Consider the following 24,557-nt stretch of genomic DNA (forward strand, 5'->3'; position numbering starts at 1 on the left):
CAATCATCCTGGTGTTGGTTACAAGTTATCCAGACTTTTTACTTTGTAAATGGTATTCCAAATTAGGAAAAAAAAAGTCTGAACATTATCAGTCATTGATGGAAATGTTGCATCTGACTTATAATTAAAACAGTGACTGGCTAATTCATGTAATTGTTAATATCTGTTGGGATGAAATGGAGTGGAAGTGCAGAATGCAATAAAATGAGTAATAGGCAGTCTGGAGGATTCATCTTTTCCTGCTTTGTACAAAAGTGAACTTTCCATAGGACAAGGAGTATTTCTGCTACCCAGAAAAAAAAAAGGCCAGACACATTAGCAGCAGCTTACATAATCTTATATAATGTATTCCATACAGTCCAGTAAGGAATTTCTTTCATAGCTTAATTAGCAGAGGCCACTCAAAGGGCACAAGTTTATTATATTTACAGATGTTTTCTCTTGTTGCAGTCTAAATTAACCTTGGTAGTTGATCTTCATTCAAATTACAGTTAATTAGCCAAGATATCTGATATGGTCTTGGTATTTAATACAGTATTATCTTAATCCTCACATAAATTTATATGAAAATACTTTAATTTTCATTAATTAAAGCAGATTTATTCCACAGCATATACTGGGTTTAATTCCTCAAATATCTGAAAAAATACTAGAAACAACAAAGGGTGGTAAATGTAGCTAGTTGCAGCCAGAAGCAGCTTAGATGCTTTGTCATATGGACTCATTTTGTGCAATATTAAAGATGAATGTGCTTTGGGTATCAGCATCTGCCCAAAGTTCTGTATATACTGAGTTTGTATATAGTAACATCAAACATTTCAGAAATTAAATTGCTATTACTAAAACTTCTGGAGCTGGCGTAAGTGGTGGCAATGGAGATGCCACTACTACCAAACATCTTGTGGAGCTGTTAAAAATGTTAGCAAACATATCTCACTGTAGTCACAATATATTTCTCGATTGTCTGGATCAGCATAGAAGCCTTTGAGACTTATCTGGAACCTTGCAAGTAAAAAAAAGCATTTTGAGATTAAAGTTAATGCTGTGTTAATTGGCAAGAGTTTCTGAATGAATATTGCATTTATCAAAACATTGTTCACTTATGGATTGCTGAATTGGAAATCGAGGAAATGCAAACTTGAAAACTGAAAAGACTGTTTAAATATCCAGTGTTCATGCTTTTATCTTTGGGAGAGGAATCAGCCACGGTGTTTAAAAATTAATCATGTTGCACAACACAGTCTGGAAAAGTGTGAACTTGGAAAGATCAGTCTTGCACCTGGAATGCAATCAGCCTCCAGGTACCCTTGTACAGTTTAGAAGTGACTTGGATGGCTTTATTCCACAAATACTGTAATTTAAAATGGGAAAGAAAATCACTGTGACATAAATGAGGAAACTGATCAATAATGATTGAATGGGAAAGGTGATTAATAGAGAAGTCTTTTAAACAAAGATGGAGATGTGAAAGGGAAGATAAATGAGGACAAGGAAAGGCTGTCTGCTCCAGCAGTGCAAGGGTATGTTAGCAGGAGATGCTGGAAAGATTAAATAAATCAGATCACCAATATTGGGAAAAAAGCATGTGGTTTTCAGTGTTTTCCCACATGGATTTGTCAATAACGTAGGTGAGCAGGCTGCTTCTGTAACAAAGCATGTGTATATTCAAGGTTTAGCATCCAGAATGATTTAAGAAAAAAGATCACCAGGGAGATGTGCACAGAGATGCTGACAAACAGTTTTAAATTCAGCTCTCTTTAGTTAGACATGCAATTGTTTCCAACCTGCAGAGGCTGTTCTTAGTCTCCACAAAATCCTGTACAAATCTCTTTCCTCCTTTCCTTACGCTTCACTGAAGGGTGCAACGTCTGGAACGAGTTCGCTGAGATCAGACGCCTTGCTAAGGCTGCCCAAAGCGGCAACCAACCAGACAACCGAACTGCAACTTCAGGGCAGCCAAAATACTATTTCTGATGTAAGAAAGGTTTTGTGAAGCGCTTTAAAACGTGGCACTAAACTCGTAGATGTTGTTCAGGCAGCTTCTTCAGCATGTGCGCCCCTCGGGCTGTGCAAAGGGGTTTCTGCAGCGGGGAGAATCTCGTACCCAGCTACTGGGAGCGAGCCTCGGACAGGACAGCGGGGAAGTGCCCTCTTCTTCCCAATTGTCCTCCAGCAATGCCCATACCGCTTGTAACAACCCTCCTGAAAAATTGTATCAAAGCCCGCCAAGTCAGCCTGGTACAAGACAAGGGGGAGGTCGCAGGGTATTTTGCTTGGTCGGTGCCGAGGCTGGGAGCCCTCGGGCCGGGGGCACTGCTGACAGCGGGGATGGGAGGCTCCGCGGGGCCGGCGGCCGGGGGGGGCTGGGCCGGGCTGCGCTGGGGGCGGAGGATGCGGGTGGGGTCTGGCTGTGACTGATGGGCCAGATGCGGTTGAATGTTTTAGAAAAGGGGGGGCCCTGCACCGCCGGCGCGACTTTGGCTACGGCGTCTGGTGCGCGGCTGACGGACACCGGGCTCTGCCCCAGCACCCGTCCCTGCCGCCTTCCCGAGCGGCAGCGCCGGCCAGCGGCGGCAGCCGGGCCCGAGCGGGGACGCGCAGCTGGGGCGCGGAGCGCGGTGACAGCCAGGGGAGCGCGTCTGCCTTGCCTGGCCGGCGGGCGGGAAGGATCGGCTCGGCTCCGTTCGCCGAGGTGAGGGGCAGACACCGAGCAGGTCCGGCCGGAGGGGCTGCTGGCCGCGGCCGCGCAGCTTTTCGCCCCGGCGCTGCGCTGCCGGAGGAGCCGCCCGCACCGCCCGGGGACAGGCAGCGCCCCGGCCCCGGGGCAGCGAGCGGCGGGCGCGGTGTCCCCGCAGCTGACGCCCTGTCCCCTCTCTCCGCGCAGGTCGGCGCTGACGGCAGCGGGGGCAATCCGCCGTGCCGCGCAGCCATGCCCGCCCTCCTGCTGCTCCTGCTGCTCCTGAGCTGCCGCGCCGCCGCCGCCGAGGAGGACGGCTCCCTGCTCCGGCCCGGCCCGGGCAGGCAGAGCGCCGCTGCCGCGCCCCCCGACGGCCGCGACCCCCCGCGCTGCGCGGCGCCGAGCACAACGCGTCCCGCCCGGCCGCGCTCCCCAAGGGCCCGGGGGCGGCTGCGGGGCGGCCGCGCTCCGCCTCGCCCCCCATGTGCACGGGGCAGACGGAGATCAAGGAGACTTTCAAGTACATCAACACCGTCGTGTCCTGTCTGGTCTTCGTCCTGGGCATCATCGGCAACTCCACGCTGCTGCGGATCATCTACAAGAACAAGTGCATGAGGAACGGCCCCAACATTCTCATCGCTAGCTTGGCCTTGGGCGACCTGCTCCACATCATCATCGACATCCCCATCAATGTCTACAAGGTGAGGAGGGGCCGGGGATGGATTCGGGAGCCGGCGCGAGGGGTGCGGCGGTCACCGCTCGGTGCTCCTTGCCGGACCCCGCGGATGCCCGTCCCCGCCGCGGGGAGACGCGTCCCTTCCTGGCTGGGACACACCCGTGGACTTCGCCTCACGACAAAACCCGGAGGGTGGTATTCTGGTCAGATTTGGTCACAGATGACACCCTCTCTGTGCCTCAGTCCCATCCTTCTCAGCGTTCCAGGCTGGGAATGGGCCAGAATAGAGGTGGCCAAGCTCTGAAAATCACCTGGAAACAGGTGCTGTCGCAGGGATAAAGGAATGCGATAGATAAATGTTCAGTGGGCTGTTCGAGGAATGGAGGGGAGACACAGAAGACCCTCTCCTGTGGGTACCACTTGGTCCCTTGACTTTACATGGGTCTGTACAGTCCCTTTCCACGCAGGGGCTTTTCTAGGAGGAACCAAAATCGTTCAGCTAGGCGGTTTTGTGCATCTCTTGGTAGGGAGGCACGATGCTTTCCTGAGCTGTGAACCTTTTCACCCCTTGCCAGTGTTGCAGCATGGGCAGCTGAGAGGGAATGAGCCACACCTGCTCCTCTTGCACCTTCAGTAGTCTGTGCTTTGACTTGATAAGACCTGCCTTGGAGGGGAGACAACCCCCGTCTTCTCTACCCAGCTTGTGCAATCCATTTGTCCTAAGGAATTAGTTGGGCAGTTGAATCCAGCCTCTAGTTGCAATCTAGCACTCTTTGAAGGTATACTGGAAATAACAGAGCTCCTTCTGCTCTTCAAGTTTACGGTCTGGATCCCTGAGCACCCATCAGTGGCTTCATAAAGTCACTTCTTCTATCACCTTCTCTTCACTTTTTATGCATGATTGTAAACTAGGGGTTGTTACTTGTACTTTTAGAAAGCCACATTCAAGGGACGGATTTTGAATCCATAATAGTTATCCCAGAAGCTGCTGAGAGGAGAGAATCTCCTCTCTTTATCATTTTAAAGTATTTAAGTATTACAGAGTAGGGAATGTCATCATTGTATTAAATTCATTATCCACTTAATTGGGATTACATGATAGTTCTCAAATTTGAAGTTTCAGTGGTTTTTATACTATTTACACTCTCTTAATTCTTGTGAGAGGATAGTGTGCTCTTTTGAATGAAGGTGGAATTTAGAAAACAAAACAACTACTTTAAAAATGTGTTTTTGTAAAAAAATATACTGCACAAAAAGATTATTTTCATCTGTTCTCAGAAAAATCAAAAAGATTAAATCAATAACAGCTGTTCAGTATGAGACTTTGCAATGTCACTGATAATTTCAAATTAATGTTAATATGCAGTAATATACCTCAATTCTTATATTGATTGAATGTCACCAAGTGTATCATCATGAGTAGGTTGGAGCAGGAGGATTAAAGGGTCAGACTGCTAGCCAATAAATATTACACCAGCTGCAAGTCTGGGATCTTTATTGTGCTATTGATAATGCTAGGAGCTGTGCAATAGCTCTTAGGTGCTAAATCTCCCTCACTGCTACTCATCTTACTGAAGAGCCCATAATCACTTTAGATTAACCCTTATAGTAATGAGTGAAATATTTGCTATTTTAAAACAGAATTTTTGAATAAATGCAAGTTTTAAAAAACAAGGAAAAAAACACCTATTAGATAATATGTTTATTTAATCAAACTTTTGAGGGCAGTTTGAGTTGATAACTGTTTATCAACTCTACATCCCATTTCATTCCAGAGCAACAGGGAGAATACATACAGTAATGCAATAAAAAACTGTCTTTGATCACTCAGCAATAAAGCAGAGAAGCAAAGGCTCCCTCAGTAAATCAAGTGTATTTAGCAATTGTAACTTGCAGTTTGAAACAATTTAAGACTGCGTGAAACTGATCCAGATTCAGAATTTGCTGCCCCATTGTCAGTAAGGCAGCTGCATGAAACAGTGTGAGAGAATTTCTCATGTTAATAAAATGGAGCAGTTCTTTCCTCAACACTTGCTCTAGAAAGTGTGAAAGTGGCTGTGAATGCTTTCCAGACAGACTTGTAGGAGAAGATTCAAAAGCTGCACTAGAAGAAGATTTTTATTAGGTATTAAAAGGGATAACTGCAAAAGATGTCCCCTGTGACTATTTCAGTGAACGCATAAGTAGCTGAAAAAGTGCACAAATGACATCTCCTAAACTAAGGGTATCTAAAGAAAAACAGGTGTTATCTGGTCAGGGAGGCAAATGCACTCCAATGCATAGGATGCCAATTAGTCCATTGCATTCCTAAATTTGAATATAATGCAATATGTTCAGTGGAAAATGGAAAATATCAGAATCTGTCACACAGTCAGGAAACTGGCTATGAAATGAGGGCTTGAAGGGTGTTCAGTTCCAGCACGTAGAACCTGGCAGATCTTTTTGGCATTCTGGGTCCTGGTAAATTGTCTGGCTTTGCCTGGATCTCCAAGCTGCAGAATGGGAAGCCGAGGAAAGTCTGAGACCGTCATTCTGCAGTATGTAATGTTTTGGCAGTGTAGGAACTTTGCAAAATTGCTACTAATTGGATGTGCAGGTGATCCTATGCGGCTTCACTAAACAGAGTAAGTCCTTGTTAATTTGAGGCCACAAACAGCAATTAAGGAGCAGAGGGATGGAGTAGGTGGTCAGTGAGATTTTTATGTTCTTCTCTGCACTTAAACTTTGGAAGACACAACAGTGGCAGCTTATGCACCTGACAATACAGGTCTGCAGTTCTGGACAGTTTATGCTGACTTTCCCAAGCAGATAAAGTATTTAAGTCCCATGTCTAAGACACCAAAACATCAGGACTCAAAATTCCAAACTTACACTAGCTTTGCCTCTCATAGGCTTGAAAAACCATAATCAAATCACATACTAACATGCTTTCTCTTGTGATGCACAAACATCTCTCTCTCTTATTTTGTAATATTTACTCCTATATATTAAATCAAACTTATTGTCATATTCCAGTGGACTTTTAAGAAGGGGAGCAATCTAGGCTCTGCACATTATTGTGGGGTGTTCTGAACTCTTGAACTCTTGACAACCAAAAAATGTCTGAGGAAGAATATCTACCTGGCAATACTGTCATAGGTTCCTTTTTCTCAGAGCTCAATGGAAGAGTGGAGAAAAAAATGTCAAGGGAAGGAAAAAAATCTGGTCTTCATCCAAGCCACTAATCAAGGGCCAAAGTCAGCTTTGTAGGCACTGATTTCTTTTCGTTAACTTTATTTAGGGATTACATAAAAATTATGGTTAACATAATATGACATTATCAAGCACTGGAAATAAAAGAAAGACCAGATTAGGGACTCTATATACCATGCAGACACAAATTGGCTCCTTTTTAAATCCAGCTATTCTCTGAAAAAGGCTCTGAAAAAGATTTCCTTGGAAATTTATTTGTGATGAACTCACTAACTCTTGTAATGCAAGCACCTGTAGGCCACGCGTTATGATAAAGCCAACCTTTTTTTCTAACTTTCTAATCAAGGTGCTTCTCCTTAGAAAGGATTCTCACTCTTCCATATTAGAACTCTTGGTTGCTGGTTCTTCTGATGTCAAAGTTAGTGTCCATTTTATTGGAAGAAATGCATTATTTCCTTTCTTTCAAGGTCTGAACCACTTACTTGAGGTCTTGCAAAACTCATCTCAGAATTTCTTACACAAAGTTTATTGATTTCTAACCATATTAAGCTAGAAGTCTGTTTTGCTTAAAAACTCTTTATGGTGAACAAGTGCAGGTTATAGGCATTTGAGAAAGATCCGAATTGTCCAGTGAAGGAACCTGACTGGACTCTGCAGGCAGTGATGGGGAGGGGTCACTTTGTTCTGGATTTAGATGGGAGCAGTTCATTCTGAAGTCAAGTATATGGAGTAGTAGAAATGTTTGAATTCTGTTAAAAGTACACATACATAGTTTTCATGGTGGATCTCCAAACTGAAGTATGATGCTAGTATAGATTTGCAAATTGAAAGTAATTTTTTTCATTATGTATACATTTGTTGTGTGTACATTCACATGCATAAAAGATGCACGTGGCAAATTTCAACGCAAAGTTTGACCTCTTTTGGCTTCTGCTTCTACCCTGTATTATGCATCCCAATCTGACAGCAGCGTGGCTTTCTAAGTGGTTACTTTTAATGCAGTCTTTCCACTGGAGTTGTGAAATTGCTGAAATTTTTTACTTCAACAGCATATTACTAGGTTTCTGTCATTTTCAAGATAACTCCATAAAATTACCTTAAGTTTTTTATTAAGTTTCTAGGAGGAGTTATAATAAAGATACAAGAAAATAAAATAATTGCATGGCTCATATTAAGATTTTACACAGTTTATTGGATAGGTCAGTAAAGCATTCCAAGCTATGCTTGAAAGCAGGAAATATAGTTTCTTGTCTGTAGGGGAGATCCTCACCCTCACATAATTATCACTAAATAGTAATAAGTTTAATGTTGTCTGACTTATCCCTGACCATAACCTTAATTTCCTGGGCAGATTTTCTGTTTTGAAAAACATTTGTTCCTGTAAAATATCTGTATAACCTCCCTGTGTAAACAAAAAAAAAAAAATCAGGTGAAAATCTACCAGTTATTTCAGAGATACATTGGAAAACTGTTGCATGTGAATTAGATGTAGAGCTGCATGTCTGGTTTCTCTTGTGCCTGCTGTTTATAATGATGAAAATCAAGTCCAGTGTCCTGCGAAGGAGGCTTGCTGTGGACGCGCAGCTTGGCGGAAGCGCCAATTCCTGCTCTGTGTCCCATGGGCATTCACTGCTCGGGGCTGGGACACTGGCGGGAATATTCACACGCTTTGCTGCTTCTTCCTGCCCCACAGCAGCCCATGAGCAATGGTGGGTTGGAGCCAGGTATCAGCCTTCTGCCTGGGGAGCACAGCAGCTGAGCCCCAGAGCAGCACATCGAGCTCTCAGCCTGGCTTGTTCCAGCAGCAGATTGAGAACATCTCTCAGCTCTTGCACAACTAAGAGAAAGCAGAGTGGGAATTGTGATTTGCAGGTGTGTCTGTGAATCACAGCATCTCTTGGGGCTTTTTTCATAGCTCTGCAGCTTGCACATCAGTTTAGGCTCAGATCTGTCTGGTCTGAGAAAGTGTTGGCTAGGCATGCATCAGATGTATTGGTTCTTTTAAGTATGATTTCACTTCATTCATTGCAATGTTTTCCTTTTCCTTTTGATCTATTTCATCTTAAACACATTTCTGCTGCTCAGCAATTAAAACTTTGCCTGTGTAAAATAAGTGACTGTAAAACTTTGGAAAGGTCACTCGGAATACAGCCAGTGGTAGAGTACTCTTGGCATCTTACTTACGAAAGCACAACATTATTTTTCTCTTTGCTGCCACTTGGCATTATCTCCTCTCGTGGCTCCAAGTTATTTGTCATTTGTAAAATGACAATCTTTTTACAGCTACCCTATTGTGATGCAAAAGAGAATAATTTTACTCGTACAAAATTGCAATAGGCTACATCTGTATTTACTAAGAGTTATCATTGTCCATAAAGGTGATATTCCCAAATACTTTACATTGGATCTTCACTGTACTTCGAGGCCATATTTGAAGGGGCCATAGCAATACAGAGAACAAACAGAAGCATCAAGGAAATATAATTCAGCAATCAAAACTTTTTTTTTCTTTTACTTTCTTAATGTTTTCAAGCTTTTGATGTAAAGCTTGTATCATTAACCACTTGCAATACCATGATAGAGAAACTTGTGACTCATGCATTAAAATGCTCAAATTTCACAATACATCAGCTGCAAGACATAAAGCACATGTTTTCGCAATCCAGTGCAGACAGCTGCATGTCCATTCTGCCCTGATATAAGCTGGCTGAATGAAAGTAATGTTTTTATGTTATGATAAACCACCAAAGCTAATGCACCCTTTCTCTCAGTAGACTGCATTCAGTGGTGTGCCACGCCTCTATAATCCCAAACTGGAGCTGGCTCAGATCCAGTCAGTTTGGAGCACAGGTGTGACTGTCTGCACCTGAGTGATAAGTATTAGTTCAGCAAAATCTACAACATGTGGCTGAACTGCTGTGATTTTAGGGAAGAGAGACACAGAGTGTCTACACACCATCTAGATGTAAATAAAAGTTTTTAAAAGGTCCTACCAATAGAGATTTGACCAAATTTCTGCATTTCAGTAACAAAGAAAAGAATATTTTACTTCCAAGTGCTTTTTAAATGAGTTCTCTCTAGTATACACTCATGTACAATGTACAGTAGGTGCCATAAATAAGTATACAATGTACTTGCTACCTAATCCTTGATTTCTGTGGCAAATAGATATGAAAGGCTGGAATTTCACTGCCTGATATGAGTCAGTCCAGGTGTCATTCAATTCTGTAGGGTGTAAATTTAGAATACATGTAATTATTCACATTACAGTTTTAATAGTAGGTTGTTACTGTCACCCCCTTACAAAAATTCAGAAGTTGTTTCAGGGAGAGGCTTTACTGAAAATACTTTAATTACAGACTTTACTATTTTCCCACATCACATAAGCAAAAGATACTGTGTGGTTATTACAGCCTCATCCCTACTTCCTCTGCTTTATTACTTTCCATAAAATTATTGAGAAACATTAATCCTTAGAATTTATTTCTCTGCTTCATTTCTGCAGAGACATTGTATTTATTGTCTTACTTAAGTAGATCATTGAAGAAATAGAAAGCTGGGCCATGTTGCATTTTGTCTACTGCTGTTCTTTAAAAGATTCCCTTACAGCACAGAGCTAAAGCAGGTATTTGGAGGTGTTCTGGTATTTGAAAATACTGGTGGGCACTTCATAGAGGTTCCCAAAAGCCTGCAGCCATAAAATGTTCTTAACTTCCTTTGTGTTCAAATAAAATTATATTTAAATTATATCAGGACTCCTCAAAAAACTCTCATGGACCTTGTAAGTGTTTACCCTTAGATGGACATGTATGTTTGCATAAGGACTTTGCTGAACCAATGTGAGCAGGCAACTCTGTGGCTGCCTTCAATTATAGAATCATGGAATAGTTAATGTTGGCAAAGATTTCTTAAGATCATCAAGTCTAGCTGTCAGCCTTGCCACCACTGTGTTCATCCCTAAACCACTGGTCATGTCCCCAAGAGCCACACGTACATCTTTTTTTGAACTCTTCCCTGGTGCAACTTGAGGCCATTTCCTCTGGTCCTGTCGTTTCTTACTTGGAGAAGAGGCCAACCCCCAACTTTATTACAGTCTCCTTTCAGGCAGTGGTAGAGAACAACAAGGTCTCTTCTTCTCCAGACTAAATCTCAGCTCCCTCAGCTGCTCCTCATGCAACTTTATTCTCCAGACACTTCAATAGCTTTGTTGCCCTTCTCTCAACAGCCTCCAGCACCTCAGCCTCAATGTCTTTCTTGTAGTGAGTGGCCCAGAGCTGGACATAGCACATGAGGTGTGGCCTCACTTGTGTCAAATACCAGGATAACCACTGCCCTGGTCCTTCTGATACAGGCCAGGATGCCATTGGCCATCTTGGCCACCTGAGCACACTGATGGCTCATGTTCAGCCAGGTGTTACTAGCACTCCCAGATCCTTTTCTGACAGACCTTTCCAGCCACTTCCTCACCACTCTTCCAGCCTGTAGCACTGCATGGGGCTATTGTGACCCAAGTCTTGTTGAACCTCATACACTCGGCCTTGGCCCATCAATCCAGACTGTCCAGAACTCTCTTTAGAGACTTCGTAGCCTTTGTGGTTCCCAGAAACATCTGCGCAGTATGATGAGCTATTCTTCCGTTCTTACAACCCTCTTATATGAGTTGTTTGAAGAGACCCTTGTTTGAAGCCAAGGGAAAGATTTTCCAGCCTCTTTTGGGTAGTCCTCATTTTTCCTTCTCCTTTTCCATTTTGTAGCCCTGTATCTGCAACAGATTCCAAAGACCTCATTTGAAGAAAGCTATGAAAAACAGAGATGGGCTTAGATAATCTAACTAATTACAGAAACTCCAAAAGTTTACTCTTCTATATAACAATTGCGTCTATTTCTTGGCACAATCCTTGTTGTGGAGAATGTTGTTTTAATGAAAACTGGAAGATTTGGCTGCTGCTCTGGTGTATTTGACCATCAAAGAAGCTCACAGCAGAGTTCAAAGACTAAATGTTGCTGAACTGAGGCTACAGATGTTTGTCTGTTCATAGAATCAGCTCTGAGTAAGGTGCTTTCTGTGTCCAGTAAATCTTTTCCCCTAAATCAGATAAAATGTGCAGCTGGGGATGTGATAAGATTTCCATTAAAGTCTATGATTCAAAGTGTAAGTGAACCATCCTAAAGTGCATTGTGCTGTTTTCTCTATTTCTTAGTACTTAGGGGTATGCTGAATGTGCAGATAGTCCTTTTGGTATTATTATACAGAATGTTGGTGAACTGGTCAATAAAGACCATTAGTGAGGGATTCATCTGACGTTTTTACCTGCTGCAAAACATTTAGATCAAACTATCTGTCTATGCTCCTTGAGTGTCCTTTCATTTGTCATCAGATGGTCAGCTAAAAACTGGGGGAGGTACATTTCTCTTCAGTGTTGCCTGACTTTTCAGCTGATGGAGCCTAGACACTAAGCTTCAAATAAACCCCACCCCAGATATGCACCTATGGCTTTGTCCCTGTTCTGACCAGACTCAAGTAATTTTCTGTATTTTTCTGATCAAGAAATGTGTTATTTGGAACATGTAAAAAAAGCAGTGAATGCTCAAGGCAGATAAAGACAAATCAAAGATGAGGAAGATCCTCATTTGCTCTGTAATTTTTTCCCATAAACACTGGGGTGATGAATTTAGAAGCAAAAGGAGTGGAGTTTGCAGGGCTTAAAGAGGCAGGACTAGGACTTACATGATACTCTTGTCCCACCAGGGTGTGACTATACTGCTACTGTCTAGTTTTTAGGACACACCCCTCAGGGGCTCCCTCGTGAAAAGGTTCTTCTTGACCAAGTTTTGCATAGAATCCTAAAATGGTTTAACTTGAACGTTAGAGATTGTCTAGTTCCAACCTCCATGGCATGGCATGGGCAGGGAGACGTTTCAGTGGACCAGGTTGCTCAATGCCCTGTCCAACCTGGCCTGGAACACTTCCAGAGGTCGGGCATTCACAATATCTCAGTTTAAAGCCAGTCCCCCTTTGTTCTCTGTAAAAAGTCCCACTCCAGCCCTCTTTCGGGCCCTCTTTAGGTACTGAAAAGGTGTCCCCATTACTTTCTCTTCTCCGTTCTGAACAAACCCCATTCAGCAGGTCTTCATAGGACAAGACCTGGTGGAAAAGGAAAACAGTCAAGACAGAACTTCATGTTTAAGCACTGGGAATGACTTTTTAAAAAAAAAATAATTGTTGTTTGCTTTTCACAGCTGCTTGCAGAGGACTGGCCCTTTGGTGTCGAAATGTGCAAATTAGTGCCCTTCATTCAGAAGGCATCAGTGGGAATCACAGTGCTGAGTTTGTGTGCCCTCAGTATAGACAGGTGAGACCCATTTGGCATTGAAGTCTCTATTTTGTTTCCTATACAAGCATTGGCTCAAATTCACCTTTCCACTCAGCTGATGCAATGCAAATAAAATTAATTTAAGCCTGTTAAACTGGGTGAGTTTTCTTATATTTTGGATTTGTGTGTGTTGTTGCTTCAGGTACCGAGCAGTTGCTTCTTGGAGTCGCATTAAAGGAATTGGAGTGCCCAAGTGGACTGCTGTGGAGATTGTCCTCATCTGGGTCATATCAGTGATCCTGGCTGTTCCAGAAGCTATTGCATTTGACATGATTACCATGGAGTACAGAGGAAGGTATCTTAGAATCTGCTTGCTTCACCCCACGCAGAAAACATCCTTTATGATGGTAAGTCACTAACATTGATAAAATCTCTGGGAGAGTTCCTTGGATCTGTGCAGTGTTGTGTGGATTGTAATGTGCACAGGTGTATGTGACATGAATATAATGTCCAAATGAAATACTGACATTTCTGAAGCATACTGGTTCAAAGAAGAGCATTCAGAAATATTTGATTTTTTGTGGGCATTGAACGTACTGCTGTCTTGTCCTGTTTTCTCACCTGTAATGTACACCTTACAGAAATGCTTTTCAGGACAGGCTGACCAATTAGTTACAGCAAACTTAGCAAAAATGCTCAGCATTTAATTCCTAACCATGTTTTTGCTTTGCTTTTTTCTTTACAGTTTTACAAGCAAGCTAAAGACTGGTGGCTGTTCAGCTTTTACTTCTGTTTGCCACTGGCTATCACAGCATTTTTCTATACTCTCATGACTTGTGAGATGTTACGAAAGAAAAGTGGGATGCAAATTGCTTTAAATGACCACTTAAAACAGGTAAAAATTTATCCCTGGCCACTCTGTAACTGTAGATGGGCTAACTAATAACTTTATTGATTTTCCTGCCACATCATTCTGTTCTTGTATCACTTCGGGATTAGAAGCAAAGTGAACTTTGCTAGCAGTGGTGCTGCTGAACTCATACACATATGTATATATCAGAACCCTCAGGAACCTAAGATTTTAACTGAAAATCAAAAAATTGTTTCATTCTTGTTTGGTTTTAATGTTTCAGTTTTTATATGTTTTATTTCTCCTTTGCGGTAATGAGAGTTGGCTATTTTGTGATGCAAACTTAAAATCTTGCTCTAGTCTAGAAGGTGGTACTATAAAACTTAATTATTTTGAAGAAAATTCCTGCTGAACCCTAGTGAGGTTAGCAGTATATGTTCGCAGAACATATTCCAGCAGACATTCTGAGGTACTAGTGCCCCAGACACAAACATCACACATCACTAGAATTAAACTATGATTGTTCTATAATGTGTATTTGTGCTCCTTTCCTCTTACCTGGTTAGAACTGTAATTGGAATCTCTTGGGGCATTTAAAATAAGGTGTAAGATCAAAGCATAAGGAAATGCAATAGAAAAGAAGCTGGTATTTGAAAGTCATCTGGGAGACAAATATGTTCCTAATTTTAATTTAAATTATTGCTTAAACTAGTGTTTTCATGACCCCTATTTTTCATATTACTCATACTTCTTGAAATAAGAGATATATCAAATCAGTGTGAGACATCTCAAACAATAGAAAAGATCAAGCACATATTCCAAGAAAATAAGCTATTTGATGTTTTCCTAACTCCTATTGTGATAGGCTTTTTTAATCTTGTTTATTAAACTTTTGAATATTAGAAGACAACAACAATCCAGAGGGAGAGAGAGGAACTATAACACTGTTTTGTCCAATTTTCTTTCTCAGAGACGTGAGGTGGCCAAAACTGTGTTCTGTCTGGTCCTCGTTTTTGCCTTGTGCTGGCTCCCACTTCACTTAAGCAGAATCTTGAAACTCACTATCTATGATCAGAAGGACCCCAACAGATGTGAACTTCTAAGGTGGGAATGGAAAAATAAAATATCTGTATATTGTGGGCATTCTCCATAAGCATGTTTGTATTTCCAATTGAACTAGCTTACTCTGTGTTTCTCTTGTCCCTTCTTCTTCATCCGGGACCCTCTGCTTTCACTCCAATGAAAAAAGAAAGAAGAAAGAAAATTGTGAGGAGTTTCCTTGCTTTTCCCCATCTTCCTCCTGACCCTTTTTGGGATTGTTCTTCTGCCATGTGGTGCTCTTAGAATAGAAAGGGGATTTCTGTCCCTGTTTTCCCTTTCAACAGAGCAGCTAGGATTCAATTTGTGCAAAAAGACCTTGTGAACATCTTCCAAAAGTTAAGATGGTTGAACTACTTTCACAAGAATGGTCTTCAGACCATTCAGACTTTATTGCTGAGTACAACTGTTACCTGAATGAGTTAATCCTGTTGATTTAAGCCCCATTACTATTATATTCAATAGCTAGTCTTGATTAGTGAAACCAAGTCTAATGTCCATAGTTGTAAACCTCTGCTAAGCCTTTTCAAAGCAAATGACAAGTGTCTCACTTTAATTTCCACACAGCTTTTTTCTTGTGATGGACTATATTGGTATTAACATGGCTTCACTGAACTCCTGCATCAATCCAATAGCTCTGTATTTGGTGAGCAAAAGATTCCAAAACTGCTTTAAGGTAAGTGGCTGCTGGGAGTTGTTCCTCTGGTTAAAAGATGATGTCAGTAATAAAATTCATTCCTTAACATGCACAAAGTGCTTTAAACAGTCATTAAATTTTATTTTAAATTTTAATCAAGTTAGGGCAAATGTTCTCTCCCTCTCCTGCTGAAGCTCCGTAGGAGGGAACTAAGGTTTGAAGGTAACAAAAAGAGAAAGCAAAAGAGCAGATAATGAACCCTCTGGGACCATGCTAATCAGTGCTACATCACTTCCTGGCTGAAGCTGGCACCCAGCTACTTCCAGAGCCCTGACAAAGCAGACTCAGTCTGTGCTGCAGAGGTTCACGTAGCCATATCCTCTGCATCCTGCCAGGGAGGGTGCTGACCCTGGGCTCCCTCATCCTGACTGAGCACTTCAATCAGTCATGTGAGGCACAGGGTGCAAATCTGTCCTTGTCCCTTTCCAGTGCCAACATTTTATGAGACAGACCTGTTTGTAGTCCTGGCTAGGTCTGAGAGAATAGAGCTGGACATTAAATTCTCCACACAGGATTTCAGGCTCTGGATTGCATGTGGCTGGCAGCCCATCAGTCCTTCAGCCTTCGTGTCTGCTTGGAAAATGCAGCCAAGAAGGTAATATGAAGAGCTGGGCTTTTTTTGTGAACCCTTACTATCTTTACACACTGTATTGAAGTCCTTACATTGCCTATGGCAAATTGTTAATTTTTTTCTTTTCTTTCCAAGCATTTAACCACTGCTAGGGTTATTGCCTGGCTGTTTAAATTCCTTACTAGCAAGATGGAAACATCTTTCAGTCAGTAGCCAGTCAGCTCTACATCTAGTAGTGTTAATGTATTTCCCACATAATTGTGACAGCACAGGTTGCAGAGGTCTTAGTGCTGGTCTTGTCCTGTCTATGCTGCTGGCTCCCTGAAAGAGTCACTGCAGCAGAAAGCATGTGAGAGATCTCCAGCATCCTGAGCATGGAAGTAAGTGGGTGTGAGGAAGACACTTCCAGCACCCAAAGGCCAGACAGGACCATGAGAAAGAGGTCTGCAGTACATCTAGTAAATGTCTGAATTGTATGTAGGTTTTCACGCTTCTTCTAACTTCTCTTTTTTCCGTCTCAGAACAAATGAGCTAAATAGCAGCATCTTCCTTAGAAAGCATACATAAGAATACTTTTTTCCCAAGAAAGATTATCAGACAAAGGACAATAAGGGGTCATAATTTTATTTTCAGATGCAGTTAGAATTGCAGACCAGATTTGAAGGGGGGTGTGTGTGTGTCTGTTACTGTATATAACTACTCAGTATAACTCTTCCTGTACTCCAGTAGTAAGGTTGTTAATGAAGCCATTTGAGCAGCTCAGAGTTGAACCCCATTTCTGTGCTTTGTGCTCTAATCCCAGAGCAGCAGCTTGCACATTTGTCATTTCCTACTCTACCCCTGAGAAAGGGCAGCCTTTCAGTGCATTTTGCTACGTGTGCAAAAACAGAGTGATGTAAAACATTTCTTTTTTTATTTTAACAGTCATGCTTGTGTTGCTGGTGCCAATCCAAAGATCTGTTGTCCCTGGAGGAAAGGCAGTCCTGTTTAAAGTTCAAAGCTAATGATCACGGATATGATAATTTCCGCTCCAGTAACAAGTACAGCTCTTCATAAAACAAGCATAAAAGGTATATTCTCTTACATTAATGCTGGTGCCTTTTTAGGTAAAAGTGGCAATTACTTTTGACAAGATGGCAACATCCAGAAAAACCTAGTTTTGAATTTGCACAAAGAAAAGAACATTTTAAAAATTGCCCTAAAACTGTGTCACATTGAAAATCATGGACATTTATGAAATCATCATTTATGGAACATGAAGAGAAGCACAGAAAGAACAAGTCATTGTTAGCACTTGAATACTTCTGAATCAGCACTTCCAAATGATCCCTACTTCCTGTACATTAAGTTTGTATTCTCTGTAACACTTGTAGGAACTGAAGTCACAGTAATTATTAAGCAGCATAATATCAAGTTAATTGGATCAAAGCCATCATTATATATAACTCATTGTATTATCTTTTATAAAGCTAATTAACCACCATCACTATTGTGATTTTTTAAAATAAAAACACTAAATACTTTGTAATGGAAGTCTAAATGTTAAAAAGTAGAATTTTTATCAGGTATATTATAGAGGTAGCTACTGAAAATATTAAAGGATGCAGTAAAGCCAAAAGTGCATTTTACTTTGATGATTGTTTTTACCTATTATTGTCAGAAGGAACCTCCCAAGGGCTCCATAAATTCCTTTCTGTAGCCACTGTGTGTCTTAGTGCATTTGCCAGCACTTTGGGTATGAGTATTTGTGTCTACTGATAGCAAAGAAGAGAAAAACACACCAGAAGCAAAAAATTACCACTAGTAGAAACACGCAGACAACAGCTATAATTTCAGCTATTTTTTGTTGAAAACAAATGGATGGTATCCTGTGTAAAAAAATGGGCATTCCAGAGCCTGATGGTTCTTTACTGGAGATACTTTTGTGACAATTTAAACTGTTTTTGCAATCCAAATACTGTCTTGGGGCAAATTTTTTTAGAAATACTGGGTGAAAAAAAAAGTAACCAAGGTAAAAAGAGAGAATTTGAACTTCTATCTCCATTTAGATTTAAATCTTCATAAAGAAAATAATTCATGAACTGTACTTCTAGAGAAGAGTACTATGTAGCATACTTATCTTCATACTGTTTCAAAATATATTCTCCTTCTGTAGTTCCATATTTATGGGCCTAAGAAGATGTGTGATTAGTTTCTGCTTCTGTAAATAGTAGTGAAATTTAATTAATTGTAAAGTATTAAGATGTGGGCAGGACCCTGCAAGAACAGAAAAATATCAAGATGCCTGTAGTAAACATGATGTGTGTTGCCAGGAGCAATGCATGTTTTGGATGTACATGACAGGTCATTCTTTGACTTTGCATTTCCTGTTAATTTGTTGCAGATGTCCCCAAAGACTTATGAACATATTTCATGCACTAAGGCATGAGTTTATCAAGAAAAATTGTCATATAACATGCTTTTATAAAAGACATGTTTTCAATAGGCTTGGTATTTTATTATAATAAAATTATTTATCAAAACTCAGGAATTTTTTTATTTTAAATTTCCAGATCTCAAATGTAAGGATTTTTTTTTTTTCCAGTCTTGATCAACTTCATATTTTTTGACTAAAGTGCCTTAAAGGTGCTCAGGATGAAAACAGTTTCCATTAAAATGTTCAGCTGCTGTTACCTTATGATGGGTTTCTGACTTTAGGTAGCTACAGCTACCTTGCAGACAGCTAAAAACAGGGTAGTGAGCCCCATTCCTGGTGTTGCCCCAGCAAAAGCTGGTAAGTGAATGCTTGTATAATCAAGCTGAGGAAGACCCCTGCACATGCATTTGGGCATGGGCACGTGTGTGTTGTGTGTGTGAGTGTGTGCAAGCATGTGTGGTGTGTTTACCATAAGGTCGATGTTTCCATCTTGCTGCAGCACAGCCACTCAGCTGCTATAATGCTGAACTTTTATACATATAAATCTATTTTAGGTTTCCTTCTTTACATTTTTACCTTAATTTTCATGGTAACTTTCTCACAGTAAGCCACAGGTATCACTTCACATCACCCTACCTGCATCTATTTCTGTGAAATGCATTTCATCTGTTAAGGATGGATAATAAGTGAAATCTTAGATTTGATACTGGTCAGTGTTATTTTCATCAAGTTATATCATTACAATATTGTACATGTATATTATTGTTATTTTTATTTAAAATATAGCTGTTGTATTGGCAACTGTGTAACATACTTTTCATTATTTCCTGGACTAATTCTTTGTTAAGTCTTGCTAAGTCGGATATTTAGGTTTTGCAAATAAAGACCATATACACTGCCCCCTTTTTGGGTTCATATATAAATATTAGTACACTCTTTGTCATTTTTTCAGTATTATTCAAAGCAGTATTTTTATTGAAGCTTTCATTTCCTGTAATAAACATTTTCAAGACTTCTGTTCTTATACAGTTTTAAGATTAAGTCTCCTAATACTCCACACAGGTGTTTTCTGAAATCCTCAGTACAGGTTTGTTCCTCTGTTCACTGAAATCAGTAAACATTTAACCATTCAATTCAGTTTGAGCAGAATTAGGGCCCAGCATAGCTCTTTGAAAAACCTATCTGACACTCGCTACTTTGAACACAAAAAAAGAAAAAGCTAAATATTTTTTTTTAAGGAGTTGATTAGAAAACATAGAAAAAGAGGGTGAAATTAGCTTGTGGGGTAAGACATCCAGTCCAATGCTCTCTAAATCTCAGGTGGGGTCACAGGTAGCAGAACAATTGCACAGAGCCACAGGAGCTGCATGTGCTTGCCCAGAGCAGTGCCACAGAGCAAGGGTCATCTGTCCCAGTGGTCTGAAGAGTTCATAGAGAATGGCTCAAGGCAGAAAAAACAACTTGTAAGGAACTATATCACAACTCTGTGTTTTGGCCTTCAGATAGAAGTTAGATTTTAATTCCTAGCTGTTCTGAATTCTGCCTAAACTGAACTGAAACACTGGTACTTCACCTCAGAGAATCAAATGCAAAAGTTGATGGTTGTGGAGCATCTGCTGTGAGCTGTGACATTTCAGTGTCCCAAACAGCTCTTAATCAAGACAGCTGGCTTGGCAAGAGAATGTTGTATGTACTGAAATAATGTTTAAATGATTGTTCTGTAATGTTTAAAAATTGTTCTGTATAGCTGTGTAAAATAATTCTATATTTCACTTTCTGTGACCACTTAAAATAGCAACTTCTGTAGATCAAGCAGTGTAAACATTCTAAATTACCAATAAAATATTTGTAATTTTGATTCTTTACAAAAAGGCATCTGACCTTTTTTCTCCTAGGGGGTCCCATTTAATTGTTAAACAGTAACAGTGATGTGAAAAGAAGTAAGCAATCCTAATCTAAATATCAAAGCTTTTGACTGGGATGGTTTTATATAGCTGTTTGAAAACTGGAGAGAGTTCAGACTTGCATATGTGTTGCAAAATTGTCTGATGTTTATTGGAACAATCGTGCCTATCTTTGCTCTGCTTGTTTTAGCTCAGAATGTCAGTCGCAATCTGTTCTCTACACACCCTTATATAGTCACAAATTCTCTCGTGTTTGAGACAACACAAATAAAAGGCAAGAAGCTTTTAGTTCGTTAATTTAGAAGTTTATGCACTCAATGCTGGAATATGCTACATGAAAACCATCATCCTTTTGTATGCTGACAGTGTAATTTTGTGTGTATCTTAATTTGCCTTCCTTGACGTGGGAAACTGTATCAGACTAAAATATGCTGTAAGTGGTCAAATACATAACTTTATTTGCTTGTGGTATCTGTACATCCCAAAATGTGTTTGGTTTGATGCTTCCGCTGTTTTGTTGCAAATAGTTAATTTTCCTTCTCTTTACTTGGTGGCCTTGTTGCATCCATGAAGATTTGTCTTTTTTCATGGTCCCAGGACCTTTAGCATATAGTTTCAAGTTTCCTGTGCCTGGAACAGAAGCACCTATGGACACGAGATCCCTTGTAAGCAAATGTTCTACTTAGTATCACTCATGGCCTCTTCATTGCTTTTCCATTTGCTTTGTGCTGTGGTCCAAGGTCTTCACCAACTGCTCATTATGAGGAAGAGGAAGCAATTCTTGCACATGTTTTTTAAGATCCTACAGCCTTCTACAGGTAGGCCATAACTGCAGCTTGTTGTCAGTTTCTAAACATGCTAGAACTTTCCCATCAGTGTGCATGTACAAGTATCTTACATTCTTCAAACACTGCCTTACTCTGACCACTCTTGAGCAGGGCAGATTTGGCACTCTGGTGTGGCTGGAGCAGGATGACCCAGCTGGTAACCTGTAGCTGGGTCTGGTCCACAGAGTGATTCACATTTTATTGCACTGTCCTGTAGCCTGCTGCTCTGACCGCCACCTTCTTATACTGTGCTCAGGAAGACAACAGAGTTCTCCATGTATATGATGTGCTCTTGGGTTCAAGTTTTTAAGCCAAGTTGCTGAACACTTCAGAAGACCAAGGCAGACAAAAAGACTTAAAAGTGCTGTCATTAAATAAAGCCATGACATCTCTTTGGTCTTGTCAGCCCTCCTATATTCTGTCATTTAGCTGCACAGGCAGTGAAAAGGCACCATGTGCCCCTCCCCTTCTCTTACTATCTGTAAGAAAAATCTACCATAATGAAAAGTAAAACCTTCAGGAATAACTGGTTTACCTTAGTGATCAGTATCCTAAACCTTCATGAAATCATTGTGACAATCCAAGGATGTCCTGATTGTGGGAGGTAGTATGTGGAAGGAATTTTAAAGTACAGTGTGGCAAGTAGCCAGACACATCAATATCTATATGATACGCATCAGTAGATATCTTCAACTTCAGTGTTGCTATAAAACTTTGCATCTTGTGTAGCCAGCCTAGAGGAGTGCTTTGGAAAAAAGTGGGGGTCAAATCCTAAAACCCAGTAAAACCTGAAAGGACACACTGATGAGGAATAAAGGTAACTAGATCTTCTTCAGAAATCACATCCTCCAGAAGTTGCTTATACTATTCTTGCTCTTGGGTGAGTGGGATGAGGGCATTTGTTGCCCTTTTGCCTTTTCATGATCTTCATTTTCCAAAGTTTGTGTGAGTGACTGATACATCAGATTGCCCTGAAGAAACAGATTGATGGTGAAACCAAGGGAGTTAGACAGTGGTTCTCATTTGAAGCTATCAGGGAAAGAACAATGACAAATCCCCAGAAAGCTCACATCTTCCCCAGATAATTGGGTTCAACACATGCAGCCTTTGCAGGAGCAGGAGAGAAACAGGCCAAGTTAACAAAACCAAAACTGGTGGATTTGGTAGGTCTTAGCTGGAGCTGCAAGTGAAATGGCAAAGCAATTTGAGCAAACTGGAAATTTTTTTCTTAATTAAACTGTATGAAGAACCACAATTGCTAACAGGTGTTCACAGGGCCAGAGTGGACCTTGCCAAAGATGCAGGAAGCTTCTTCCTGGAAACCACCTACAGCATGTAGCACATCCTACAAATTTGCCCCCCCTGATCTTGAGGAACTAGCATAGATATAGCATGAAAGGGTCATATCTGCTGTAGTGAAATACTCAACACATGAAATAACCAGGTACATGCACTTTTGATGTGTATTTCATATGAGTACATAGATAAGAATACGTGTGTATTTATATATTTATACCTCTGCATATGCAAATAAAATATATTTCATGTTATGTAATATAAATTGTGTGGCATACAGAATGCTTTTCAATAGTTTTATCTGACAAATTTTCAATGAAATAAAGAATTTTTGAAAAAACCATATCACTCTGAAAAAATAAGGCCCTTTGTCTTAAAAAAAAACCACAAAGACACCACTTATAATGTGTTTTCTCACTTTAATCTCATATTTTGAATTTTAAGGGTGTTTCAATATGTTTGGAGACAGTCTTACATCTGTTCATGCCATAATATGAATAATGTAAGCTATGTGTGTCACTCATGCAAACTATGAATGTCTGCCTAACCACTGGACTTGTCTATTGCATTCTTAAACTTTGTGTTCATTAGCATGAATTATAAAGACTGCTGAGCACTGATGGAAATATTTTTACTGTTTTCTGATGTGGATATCAGTTTACATTAATAAAAGTTTGAAATATTGACAAATCATGCACTACTCACACTGAATGGCTAAACTATGAAATGTAATGAAATATGTATAAATGTTTATTAAGTGGTATTCATCAATTTGAAGGAGAATTGTTTAAGAATATTTTTATAATTTTGTCTTTTTAATAATTTATAATTTAAATAACTCATAGTATCTAGTTTGGGAACTTTTTAGCCATTAAATGACAACAGAAAATATACTTTTCCAAAAAATTCAGAACTTTATCTTTTTATAGGAGATGGAAACAGATTGTGAAATGACCCATGACATTAATGCTCTGCATTGAGCACCTCCACATAGGTTATGAAGACACTTCCTGTCAAAGTAACTACTAAAATTCTCTCGTTAAGTTTGCTTGCCCAAATTCCATGTTAAAGAACAAATAGACAAAGACTAGTGCAAGCTTCTTGATATTTTCAACTCATTATTTGGTATCTTGGAAGCATTTGATCTTATGACAGTATGCACACTGAAGTTGAAATATATCACTTGCAAATGTCTTCAAAGGAAAACCAAAATGTCACAAATAGGTGAGGCCATTTAATATTTGTTTACATATGCATTCAGTTTATGCAAGAATTCAACAAATTATTTTTAGTTGACTGAAAAAGAATAAATTGATATTGTAATAATGTGCAAGTCAAATGCCTTTAAATTACTCTATTAACATATCCCTGCATACGTGCATTTTTACTTCTGTGTGTGTGCAAATACCTACACAAATATACATAAAGTACATAAATCACAATACAGAAGATGCTGAAAAAACTAGAGAAGGTATAGCTGGGGGTAAAAATACCAGAAATATATAGCCTGTGTGATTTGCTGAGACTTCTACTGTGCTTTTGCCTGAACTGAAGAGCTTACAGCTTCCAGCTAGAAGTAACCAAATTTTCCAACTCTTCAAGGCTTGACCATCTTACTCCAGACTTCCCAATGAGTTGCAAAACCTGCAGTAGAGTGACATTTCATGGCCCTCTTACAACAGAGCAGGAATGCCAGCCATGGTGTCTTGGCCAAATGCCAAATTAAATAATTACAGTCTGTTTCCTCTGTTCCTCTCCCTTCCTGCCAATTGCAGCCTGGGTTAGCAGAGCATCCTGCCCCACTGCTCAGTTTGACACTGCATGGAGACATCTGCTCTGTCATGTGCTGGAGGTGACCACATTTCCATGCTAGAAAGTGGGAGCCTCCCAAATCTGTTGACAATTTGTAAAGTATTTGGGAGTGTTTCAGAATGAAAAGTGAAATTTAAATGTAAAATCAGTATCTCAGAGTTTCTTTAAGCATATGTCAACTCAAGGTTAAGTGGATCTAAATCACCTCTTTTTTACTGACTTTGTTA

General features: G+C 40.4%; 1 protein-coding gene across 1 annotated transcript; it reads left to right on the plus strand.

Annotated features, from left to right (window-relative positions):
• The first annotated feature begins 2,437 nt into the window (after positions 1-2,437).
• Positions 2,438-20,956, plus strand: EDNRB (endothelin receptor type B). The gene is given in 9 exon segments (XM_030955557.1): positions 2,438-2,692; positions 2,885-3,052; positions 3,055-3,378; positions 12,786-12,898; positions 13,062-13,266; positions 13,605-13,754; positions 14,680-14,813; positions 15,375-15,483; positions 17,000-20,956. Coding segments are annotated over 8 exon segments (1,290 nt in total). The 5' UTR covers positions 2,438-2,692; positions 2,885-2,929; the 3' UTR covers positions 17,132-20,956.
• Positions 20,957-24,557: the final 3,601 nt, after the last annotated feature.

The sequence above is a fragment of the Camarhynchus parvulus genome, chromosome 1, assembly GCF_901933205.1.
Source record: "Camarhynchus parvulus chromosome 1, STF_HiC, whole genome shotgun sequence".
In the NCBI taxonomy this organism is placed as follows: Eukaryota; Metazoa; Chordata; class Aves; order Passeriformes; family Thraupidae; genus Camarhynchus; species Camarhynchus parvulus.